Raw genomic sequence first — 12,658 nt, 5'->3', positions numbered from 1 at the left:
TGCATAGAAACCAATCAGCTTCCAGGTTTCACTGCCAAAGCTTCATTGAACAAGCTGAGGTTAGAAGCTGATTGGTTTCTATGCAGAAGGGAGTCTGATTTTGGACTCTCCAACTTTAGTAAATAAACCCCAACCTGTCTAACTTGTTGTAGAACCTAGAAGTCAGTAGATCCACATCCAGAGTTCCCCAATGCTATCAGATTACCGAGAACGTGTTGGGATGCAGGGACCACTCTGCCAGTATCAGCCGCTGACCTCTGGGGGGAAAAAAACCTGCTAGTTTTCTAAACCTGGAATATGTACTGCCAACAGAGACCGCACACGCTGTTCTGCCCCAGAGAGAAAGTAGCTCACCTTTTTCTGAGCCGCAAGACTCCTGGTGCCGCCCTGGTGGTTGATATACGCCACTGCTGTGGCACTGTTGGACCCCACCCTAACCACAAATCTGTGCAGCTGGTTCGTCCTATAATCCAGAGCAAGGTGTACTGCTCGAAGTTATTGATGGGCAGTATTCTCACCAGTGGAGGCCTAAAGTACCCTGAACTATAGCCACCTCCAAACCAGCCCCCCAAGAGACTGGCATCGGTGGTTAACATCTTCCATATCATTGGAAGAAAAATTACCCCTTCTCCAGATTCCGAAGAACCACCAATTCGAACTCAGCAATATCCCGGGGACAAAGCCCTCCTGCAATCTAATGCTTGAACCTTCACAATCCAGACAGAACAGACTATTCTTCTACCAAAGACCTGGAGTGGAACCGCACGTAGGAAACCGCTTCAACGTAGATACCATGTCCTCATGCAGAGACGTATTGGATACCTTTTGCTTCTTACAGTATATATTGCTTTAAGCTTGGAACCGACTGCTCCCTGAGCAAAGAAACATTAAGGTATTCTGAAACTGAAACCCCCGTGTCCTCAGCAAGCCCAGCACAAGGGATAGGTTCATCGTGAACACTCAGGGGGCTGTGGCCAGCCCAAAAACAAAAATGACAATTCTTTACTGCAATTCGCAGAAAACCTTGATCCTGAAAAAATTGTCACACAAAGATGTGTCATTGAGGACTATGGACGCCAGAAATCTCTCTCTTTCAAACAGGCCACCACTGATCGGACTAATACCATCAAAAACAGAAGGATGTCTATTTGCCTTAAGATCTAAGATAGACCTCGTGTCCCCAAGTGGTTTTAGGGGCTGCTAACCTGTCGAGTGTCTGGAATCGCTTCAGAGATTGCTCTAGCATCCTCTGCCTGACATACTTCTCAAAGCCCAGACGTCTCAGACTCCGAAGGGGAAAAGCTTAAAGCACCTGATTCCCAGGCAGTCTCCCCTCCAAGTACTAACCAGGGCTGACCTTGCTTAGCTACAAAGTGCAGTCGAGATCAGCTGCGTTCAGGGTGGTGCGGCTGCAGTTCATTGTAGCTTTGCCACCAGGAATAGCTGCAATGCCAGACAAACAAAGTGGCCCAAATACACCTGACACCACTGGTCTATCATGAAGTGCAAACACTGCACATATCACCATCCAGCCATAGACTACTTTGTGTCCCTGCTATCCCTCAGGGGCCACACTGATGCTTTAGCCCACATGTGACTTCAACCATAAGCCAAAATAGCAGCCCCTCTTCTTCCTGCCTCCACTGCACAAGAGTGGGCTATACAGAGTGGCCCTGCAGCCTCTAGTGGCTGGAGGAGAAAACTGCAGCCCAATACACCTTCAGAGAAACACAGAGCATGGCCTGGCCAGACCAAACAGCACACTGCCCCCAGTAGAATGATCAGACAGTCAGATTTTCAAAGAAACACTGCAAATGTAAACTTACCATTCCCACTGCAGGACTCTGAATCATAACAGAAGTTCAACCTTCACCCATCACAGCGGGCTCTGTCATAAAAGACCTTTAAGTATTAGGTCCAACCTACATCTGGGGTCCACCTCCTTGGACCTGTATAGCACCCTGCTGGAAAGCACCTTGGTCAGAACAAAGACTGACAAGGTTCCATTACACAGGGTCCAGTGCGGTAAGCCTGCATTACAGACAAACCTTGAGGATTCTTTCTCCTATCCAAAGAGGCTTGGGTACCATTCATTTTGGCTAACAGTTTTTCAAATGGATCCGACTGAAGTCCTTGATTCTCAGCAGACCCATTCCAGACTTCCAAATATGCTCCAAGAGTGCATCAGTGACTATCCACCTTACAGACACTGGAGAAAAAAAAACTGAAGTACTTTGTGTAAAAGGGGTTATATAGGTAAGGACGTCCTGTTTGTTTAATCTGCCAACGTTCATTCACCTATAGGTGGCATATAACCCACATAGTCATGAATAACCTGCTCTGTGTCCCATGATGTATGATAAAGAAAATAAATGTTATATATGTAAATACACAAAGCAGAATTTTAGCTGACATTTCTAGTCTACTCAATGTAAAAGTTTACAAAAGATCAAATATATGGAGGTATGCTAAAGAAATGAATGTGACATATCTGAAATATCATCAACTGCAGATGTAACTTTCTGATGCATGCATTTTAAAATTACAGTAATTAATTCATCTGCAGTGAATGTTTGGTGTAGATCACAATCACCTATTTATAAAATGGGTCACCAAATGGTTCAAAAGGTTGTTATTCACCACAAGGCTCAGAATATGTGAAATGAATATACAGTATGTTGTTCATTGAAAACTACCGTATTTTTCACTCCATAAGACGCACTTTTTTCCCCCCAAAAAAGGGGGGAAAATGTCAGTGCGTCTTATGGAGCGAATATGGAGCGGCAGGTCCGGTATTTCCACCGCCGTCAGAATACCGGGCCGGCCGCTCAGCTCTGCAGCGGGACCTTATGGAGATGACTGTTGACCTTTGGGGAGGTGGGGAGCGGGTACCTGAATTTGACAGGTACCCGCTCTTACTTCCGCGGAGTTGTTCTTTGATCTTACCTGTTCCTCTATCCAGCGGCGCGCTGTCTTCCCGGCTTCTGTAGTGTGGGCGCTGGGCTTGACAGCCGGGTGCCAAGTGCGCATACGCAAGAAGCGGTGCTTTTTGTGAATGGTAAGGCGGTACCTGGGACACATGACAGATCCCAGAAGCCACCGGACCAATCACAAAGCGCAAGTGCTTCTCGCTCATGCGCACTGGGCACCCGGCAGTCATGCCGAGCGCCGACACTACAGAAGCCGGGAAGACAGCGCGCGGCTGGATAGAGGAACAGGTAAGATCAAAGAACAACTCCGCAGAAGTAAGAGCGGGTACCTGTCAAATTCAGGTACCCGCTCCCCCCCCTCCCCAAAGGTCAACAGTCATCTCCATAAGGTATCTCCATAATAGCCTTTTACCTGTCATTGCATTGTACAGGCTCGGTGGCCGCAGCTATCCATACACAGCTGTCAGTCCCAGATGCAGGAATCACGGGGGGTTATTTACTAAAATCTGCATGGTGCAATGTCTGGTGCAGCGGAGCACAGAAACCAATTATCTTCCAGGTTTTATTCTGAAAGCTTAATTGAACAAGCTGAAGTTAGAATCTGATGCAGCTGTTAATAATAGACAGGCAACTTCTGAGTGTTCCAGTTCAAGTAAATCTCCCCCATTAGATTCTCGCTACTGAAATTTGAAGCGTGGCTAAATGCTCATGTGAATGTAGGCTTAAGACTGGGGATATCAAAACAGGAACTAAAAAAAAAAAGCAGACAGAATATTACATTCAAATTTTACAATGAGTTGTCAAGGCCCAAAAAAATGGGTGCAAGGTATCCCAAAATGTACCACTTTCATTTCTATTCAAGCTTTAAAGAGTGCTGCTTAAAGGATAAGTTCACCTTTTAGACAAAAATAATAAATGCACATTTTTTCACAGGTAAAAAAAGTGCATTTATTAATTTTGTCTGCAGAAACCCAGAAAGCATTGCAGCAGGCGATTATGAATGAAAGATGCGGCTGTGGGGGCGGAGCCTCGGCTGGTTTAAAATTTGACAGTAGTATGGGGAGTAGCCTCCCATACTATCTGTCAGAGAGGGGGGGCGGCAGCTGCAGCTATGGGAACATGTCACATGTTCCACCCTAAAATGGGTGGAGCATGTAACATGTTCCCAAAGGTGAACTTATCCTTTAAGAAATACATTTCAAATGGTGACATTGCACCTACCTTGGATGGACCTTCTTTCATCTTCTTCATCTGGTCTTTGTACTTTACCAGTTCTGCGTCAAGCCGTGCTATTTTTTTGTCAATTGACTCTGCTCTGCTGTCGACCTTTGGGAGGAAGGGGAAGCAGGAATGATTTTACTCCTTCTCAAACAAAAGTTTTCTGGCAATTTTTCACACTACTGACATTGTGCAGGTTCAAAGTTCTGAATCTGTAATACCCTGGACAGTCTTGCAACCACATGGTCTTCACGGCACTATGATAAATACATTGGACCTCAATTATCAAAATATCTGAACAACTATCTCGTAGGTCTACAACAATCACATTTACCACTTTCACATTCTTGTATCTGCGATCAGCACGCCCTTTCTCACAATGCACGAATGTGCAGCCCTTCTGTAGACAAACACTGGTGCTATTGGTTCTTAATGGCACCCCTGCAATGTGCGCATTTAAGCACAAAATGTCATGTGTTTTGGTGTGGCGCAATTTTTTTTTAAAAAGGGCCTTGCACTTTTTTAGTGCATTTTCTACATGTAGGGCAGCCCACTAAAATCAATAGGCTGCACTGAAATGCATGTGCACTACATTGCACCTGCATAGATGTGAATGGAGCCTATAAAAGACTGAACGGACATTGTAGTCCCTACAGAGCAATTCCAGAACTTTTCTGAATGCAGCCACCTAATTTTTGGAAAAGGGAGCCCTACCTTGTACGTTTAGGACTCATTTGCACTGCAATCCCCATGTTCTGTATGCACATGTGTTTATAATGCATTTGTGGAGCATTCACCTGTGATAAAGTCCCACTAGGGAGACTTCCCTTCACTTCCTGCCAAAATAGGAAGTGAGAGTAAATCTCTCCAGAGTGAGGAAAACCCCTGATCCAAGTGTGAACCTGCCTGAGCTATCCCACCAACCATAAATGGATGAGGTATTCCCAGCAGCTGCATGTACCTGTGTACAATGGTCATGTATACCTGTGAAAATCATATAAGTAGCACAGATGGTAAACTATGGTATGACAGCACTAGAGTACAACTCCTTGGAGACATGAAGTGATCTCTGCAGTAACACAAACACAAAGAACACTTTTTATGTTTGCATGTATACCTGCGACTGCAGGGCAAGGAATGCCTCAACCACTTATGACTGGCGGGACGCAGTGTCAGCCTTCTGGTGGGATAAATGAAAACTTTGTGCAATCAAAAATATATTGTATATCCTAAAAGCTGAAAACACACTACTATTAAATGGGATCAATGTGCATAGTGCGGTGTCAATACACGCTCATTAATGAAACACAGTATAACAAGTCACTTTCCCCATAACAAATTGATAAAAAATAATGTTCTTTAGCAAGGAACATACATTCTACATTAATAATTAGACTACTAAAATTAGTGTGTTCTGTAAATGGCCTCCAGCATCATTCCTGTTTCTTCTTGCTGGAGGCTGCCATTTTGCTGGAGCCCAGAGCCCATGAACACCATTAAAGCGGAGCTCCACCCAAAAGGGGAAGTTCTGCTTTAAGGACTGCTCCCCCGCTCCCCATTAAGGATTGGCACCTTTGGGGGGGCGGGGGGGGAGCGAGTACCCAAATTTGGCAGGTACTCGATCCCACTTCCGGTCCGATCGCCTAGGTCCTCCCTCCTTGTAGTCTTTTGGGACACGTGACAGGTCCCATAAGACTACAGGACCATTCATGAAGCACAGAGCTACTCGCACATGCGCAGTGGATACCCGACTGTGAAGCCGCAAGCTATCACAGCCGGGTACCCACACTGACAATGCCGGCCTCCTGGAATACAGGACGGCCGGTGAAACAGGCTGCGGAGGACTCACCACGGGACCGAGGGACAGGTAAGTGGCTGTTTTTAAAAAGTCAGCAGCTACAGTTTTTGAAGCTGTTGACTTATTTTTTGACAGTGTGAGAGGAACTCCGCTTTAAGGCCTCGTTCTCACCGTCTACAGAGATGTGAGTTTTTTTGCACACATTCTGTAGGGGCACAAAAAAAAAAAATTGTTCTCTATTTGTCCTGTTCACACCACAACACTAGTATCAGTTGCGGATTCTTTCTGCAGAGGAATTTACATCATGTATAAAAATCACTGAAATGCACATGAAAACTGAAGTAAACTGATGTATCTGCAAGTGAAATCTGCTGTTTTTTCCATCAGTTTTTCTGCGTATATGGTGTGAACAAGCCCTAATCATAAAACGGAACTACAATTCATTGATTTAAGGGTTTCCAAAAACAGTTACATTCCTGGAATGCCGGCATTGCCAACTGTCACATTTGCTTCTGTCCTCAACCAAACTGTCAAACCAGCAAATGTCTGGTGTCATAACTGATCACATGAGCAGCACCATGGCGGTTGCAGATCAAACAAAAGCAGCTTCCTTGGCTGTACAGGATAGGTTTTAATTCAGCTTTATGGCTGTCAGCTGGCTACAAATACCTAAAAATGAGAGCAAATGAACATGTGCAGAGCAGGGTAAGAAAGTGTATTACTGGATTTTAAACATTATAGACACTTATTTTATTTTAGTTTACATAGCTATACCTACAAAAGGAGCCAGCCTGAAGTGATCTAGCAGGACTTAAAGTGTTACTAAACCCAGGACCCTGCATTCACTAAACCTGGTCTCCCACAGTACACGAAAACACAATTATTTTAGCAAATATAAACCGCTAAATACCTTTTCTCAACAGCAGTATAGATCAGTCTTGTGACTTCTATCAGTATCCAGCTGAGCACTGGTTAAAGCTTGCAGGAGGAGTTTTCATTCTGCTCTGACTGTCCTATGAGGCTCCATGATCACTGACCCTCTGTCTGGACAGTGCTGATTAGCCCTGTGCTGATCACATTCACCCACCCAAAGAGAAAAAACAAAAACAAAACAAACTTTCACTCCATACACACCAAACTGAATATGTGCAAAGTGACTCCTAGACCTCTGTACTATCAGCAGATGGATTGGGGACTGTGGAATTAGGGTAGGATCAGTTAGGACAGAATCAAACAGCCTTTTTACACAATACGCAGAATTAACCCCCTAGGTTCTACAGTGAGTATAAAACATGCTTTACTGTATATACAGACTTGATTTTTTTGTTGTGGGTTTAGTGACACTTTATATTTTCTGACTAAAGTTCCACTTTAACCATTTGTTGACTTCGCTATAGCTGAATGACGGCTACAGCGTGGTCGCCCAGTTCTGGGAGGGCGTCATACAGTGAAAGAAATAAGTATTTGATCCCCTGCAGATTTAGAATGTTTGCCCGCTCACAAAGAAATTATCAGTCTAAAAATTGAATGGTAAGTGTATTGTAACACTGAGAGACAGAATAGCAACAAAAAATTAAAAAAGAAATGCATGTCTAACAAATTATACACTGATTTGCATGTTCATGAGGGAAATAAGTATTTGATCCCCCATCATTCAGCAGGATTTCTGGCTACCAGGTGTCTTTCATACAGGTAACAAGCTGAGATTAGATGCAGTCTCTTAAAGGGAGTGCTGCTAATCTCATTTTGTTACCTATATAAAAAGACACCTGTCCACAGGAGCAATCAAACAATCAGATTCCAAACTCTCCACCATAGCAAAGACCAAAGAGCTGTCCAAGGATGTCAGGGACAGGACTGTAGACCTACACAAGGCTGGACTGGGCTACCAAACTATCGCGGAGCAGCTTGGTGAGGTGACAACAGTTGGTGCAATCATTCACAAATGGAAGAAACACAAAACAACTGTCAGCCTCCCTAGGTCTGGTGCACCATGCAAGATCTCACCTCGTGGAGTGTCAATGATCATGAGAACAGTGAGGAATCATCCCAGAACTACACGTGAGGATCTTGTCAATGATCTCCAGGCAGCTGGGACCACAGTCACCAAGAAAACAATTGATAACACACTACGCCGACAAGGATTGAAAACCTGCAGTGCCCGCAAGGTCCCTCTTCTCAAGAAAGCACATGTCCAGGCCCATCTGAAGTTTGCCACTGAACATCTGAATGATGCAGAGGAGGACTGGTGGAAAGTGTTGTGGTCAGATGAGACCAAAATCGAGCTCTTTGGCATCAACTCAACTCGCCGTGTTTAGAGGAGGAGGAATGCTGCCTATGACCCCAAGAACACCATCTCAACTGTCAAACATGGTGGTGGAAACATTCTGCTTTGGGGTGTTTTTCTGCTAAGGGGACAGGACAACTGCACCGCATCAAAGGGACGATGGACGGGGCAATGTACCATCAAATCTTGGGTGAGAACCTTCTTCCCTCAGCCAGGGCATTGAAAATGGGTTGTGGATGGGTGTTCCAGCATGAAAATGACCCAAAACACACGGCCCAGGCAACAAAGGAGTGGCTCAAGAAGAGGCACATTAAGGTTCTGGAGTGGCCTAGCCAGTATCCAGACCTTAATACGATTGAAAATCGGTGGAGGGAGCTGAAAGTTCGAGTTGACAAACGTCAGCCACCAAACCTTAATGACTTGGAGAGGATCTGCCAAGAGGAGTGGGCCAAAATCCCTCCTGAGATGTGTGCAAATCTGGTGGCCAACTACAGGAAACGTCTGACCTCTGTGATTGCCAACAAAGGATTTGCCACCAAGTACTAAGTTATGTTTTGTGAAGGGGATCAAATGCTTATTTCCCTCATGAACATGCAAATCAGTCATCATTTGTTAGACATGCATTTCTGCTGAATTTTTTGTTGCTATTCTGTCTCTCAGTGCTACAATACACCGAACATTCAATTTTTAGACTGATCATTTCTTTGTGAGTGGGCAAACATTCAAAATCAGCAGGGGATCAAATACTTATTTCCTTCACTGTACGACGTCCTCCCAGAACATGCCACCAGCACTCTGTGATTGCTGTGTGCTTAGGACACAGCTGATCACAGAACACAGTAAAAGGCCAATCACAGCAGCCTTTTACCACGTGATCAGCTGTGTCCACTCACAGCTGATCACCATGTAAATACACTTGCTGGTTATCGGCAGTACTTTCCTCACGCTGTCACCGCATGGCAATTGTCAAAGGAGACATCTGCATTGATAATCAGGGCACTGATTATCAGTGCAGCCCCAACAGTGCTGCCCGTCAGTGCCGCCTCATCAACACTCATCAGTGAAGGAGAAAACTTACCTGTTTACAAAATTTTATAATAGAACCAAAAGAAAACATTTTTTTTTTTTTAAACTTTTCAGTCTTTTATTGTTTATAGTGCAAAAAAAATAAAAAACCCCAGTGGTGATTAACCACCTCCCGCCCGCCCGCCATATAATCCAATGACGGGCGCAAGGTGGTTCTTTCGTTCTGATAGGCCTTCCATTCTCACTGCGCATGCGCGACTCAGGGAGCACGCAGCGCGGTGATCCTCTGTGTCCCTCGGACGCAGCAGATCACCGATCCATGGAAAGAGCCGAAGATGTCGGCTCGGTCATGTGATCAGCTGTGTCCAATCACAGCTGATCACATGTAAACAGGGAAATGCCAGTTATCGGCACTTCTCTCCTCAGGAGCGGTCACGCTGACAGCTCGAGAGGAGAGCCGGTAACCGGCATTCCGCGGAGGGGACATGTACACTCATCATCAGGGCACTGATGATCAGTGTGGCCCTAGAAGTGCCACCTGTCAGTGTCCATCAGTGCCAGCTGTCAGTGTCCATCAGTGCCAGCTGTCAGTGCTGAACAGTGGCACATGCCAGTGCCCATCAGTACCACATATCAGTGCCTACCAGTGCACATCAATGCCACATATCAGTGACCATCTGAGCTGCCCTTCAGTGCCACCCATCAGTGCCGCCAGTCAGTGCCACCTAACAGTGCCATATATCAGTGATGCCTGTCAATGCCCATCAGTGCCACCTACCAGTGCCTCCTCATCAGTGTCCATCAGTACATCTTATCAGTGCCCATCACTGCAGCCTCATTAGCACACATCAGTGAAGGAGAGAAATTACTTATTTACAAAATTTTATAACAAAAACTAAGAAAAAACCTTTTTTTTTTAAATAAATTTCAGTGGTTTTTGGTTTGTTTAAGAAAAAATAAAAACCCCAGAGGTGATTAAATACCACCAAAATAAAGCTCTGTCGCAAAAAAATGATAAAAATGTCATATGGGTACAGTGTTGCATGACCGCGCAATTGTCATTCAAAATGCAACAGCGCTGAAAGCTGAAAATTGGCCTGGGCGGGAAGGGGGTGCAAGTGCCCTGTAGACAAGTGCTTTAAAAAAGTAATATCAAACTATGTGAGACACATAAATCATGAAACTTTACAGTGATAGTAAAATCTCCATATATATATTTATTTCAGGTACTTATATAGCGTCATCATTTTACGCAGCGCTTTACATATATATTGTACATTCACATCAGTCCCTAACCCTCAAGGGGCGTACAATCTAAGGTCCCGAACTCACATTCATGTACTAGGGCCAATTTAGACAGGAGCCAATTAACCTACCAGCATGTCTTTGGAGTGTGGGAGGAAACCGGAGTACCCAGAGGAAACCCACGCAGGCACAGGGAGAACATGCAAACTCCAGGCAGGTGGTGCCGTGGCTGGGATTTGAACCAACGACCCTAGTACTGCCAGGCAGAAGTGCTGCCCATATATATATATATATTTTCATGATTTCTGTGTGTCGCATAGTTTGATGGTCAGATGTTATTAAGTGTTCTTGCATGACAAGGCAACTTCCTGTTATCTCACATTTATATTCTTATTATTATAGCCAAATTTACCACCCTAACTCCTCCCACAGTTTTTACACTACATAGACAGTAATATACCGAAACGTGCGGATTGTTCCCGATTGGTGTTCTATTACTTTGTGGAACGTTTCGTAGAATGGTTCACGAAATATCGCCGTTTTTGTGGTGAAATTGGTCCCATAGGAATGAATGGCGGAATGTTCAAAACTAGAGTGGGAGCTGACAAAAGCTAGAGTGTGAGATGAAAAATCAGGACATGATTTCTAAACTGCCATCACTCCCTCATTTTCAAGCCCACCTACACAAATCTTATATCAAAACGTTCAGCTATCCCTGCTGCCACTAAAAATGTCCACGGCTAAGCCATAGTCCTGATAGTTCTCACAATATGACCATTTGTTTGCAACTCACGCCGCCCATTGACATTCATTGAAACTCCACTCTAGCCACCTCAAATTTGAAGGGCAATTTCTAAACTGCGACTGTGCCTTCATTTTTTATATTTCAGAGGCATACTATGCATCAAAATGTAGGTCTGGGTCTTGTGATTCTCACAATATAAAGATCTTTGGTTTAAGATTTATAATTTTTAAACTACAACTGTTTGAAGATGGCAACCGCCAGTGAAGTGAGCAAGTTGGAGCAGTTTGTTTTCTCTGCCCTTGCTGTAGAGTGAGTTCCCATAGGAACCCAGGTGTGTGAGCAGGCAGCAGAGTGACCAAAGCTAGAGTGTGAGTTGTAGACTACTGGTGGAGGCAAGAACACTTCACACAACTTCCCCAGAAATTGTAGCTTTTCTAGTTTTTTGAATGTGATATTAGATGTGACTATGGAGTGTATTGGCCAGCACTGTACAAGGTGATTTGTGGTGGGATGGCTCAGGCAGGCTGAGAACATGCTGGAAACTCATCCCTGATCACCACAACTAGTGTCTCCACTGGAAGATCTCCCTTCTGTTGTGGCGACAAGCCAGATTGGGATTTCCGCATGTTTGGTGAGAACAGTCACATGACAAATAGAGAGAATAGTTCACTGACAGCAATACAACCGGCAGGGGCTCTAATCCATCTCCACTATACAAGAAACAAACAAATCCTTTGCTTCCAGTGTAATGTTTGTGTGGGTGAGTCTAGCAGAGGCCATGGAGGTGGAGTAGGTGACTAATGAGAGGATTGTGTCACCTGAGAGCAGCAGTCATAGTCACAAGACCAGCAGGAAGCAGTGCTGAGCTCCTTATAGGCCTGACACTGCAAGAGCCGGACAGGAAGTGGACACAAACACCACCGATGATTGGAGGGTCTGGGGGGTAGCCGAGCTGTCTCTATGGGAGGTCTCTGCGAAGTGACAGCGAAGGAGCTACGATAGAGAGGAGAGGATAGTATAGAGAGGACAGTACAGCGAGGACGGCATAGAGAGGATATCATAGAGAGGACCTCAGAGCCAGCTATTGTGTACGAGGTGTCAGCTCCCCATTGTGTCTGCACAGCCACTCACATTTCCGATGCAGTCCGTCAGGTTGGGCGGGGGGGCTTTCGGCTTCCCCTTCCCGAATATTCTGTTCATGGTATCCGGAGAACACAGCGGACTTGTACAGAGTCTTCCCGATCGTTCCAACCAATATCTCCGAACACGGAAACAGCACCGAAACTGAGCCACAACTGCCCGCCCCCTGACATCAGCGCACTCCTACCTAGTAGGCGGCTCCCAATACACACACACACAGGCGGCACCGCCTACCGGAGACCCGTGGGAAGAACACTAGGGGGCTGTGT

At 45.2% G+C, this 12,658-nt stretch overlaps 1 protein-coding gene across 1 annotated transcript in view; it reads right to left on the bottom strand.

The window, feature by feature from the left end:
• The window catches only part of CHMP5 (charged multivesicular body protein 5), a 31,828-nt gene extending 19,251 nt beyond the window's left edge, over nt 1-12,577 (bottom strand). Inside the window, exons 1-2 of the mRNA XM_089689049.1 lie at nt 12,381-12,577; nt 4,152-4,256 (exon numbers count right to left, since the gene is read on the bottom strand). Of these exons, the coding sequence (XP_089545175.1) occupies nt 4,152-4,256; nt 12,381-12,449 (174 nt within the window). The 5' untranslated portion in view covers nt 12,450-12,577. The remainder of the gene's footprint in view (nt 1-4,151; nt 4,257-12,380) is intronic.
• Nucleotides 12,578-12,658: the final 81 nt, after the last annotated feature.

This window comes from Staurois parvus, unplaced genomic scaffold (assembly GCF_062004578.1).
Source record: "Staurois parvus isolate SC_StPar_1 unplaced genomic scaffold, SC_StPar_1.0 ptg000468l, whole genome shotgun sequence".
Taxonomy (NCBI): Eukaryota; Metazoa; Chordata; class Amphibia; order Anura; family Ranidae; genus Staurois; species Staurois parvus.
This window is presented reverse-complemented; position numbering and strand designations above follow the sequence as displayed.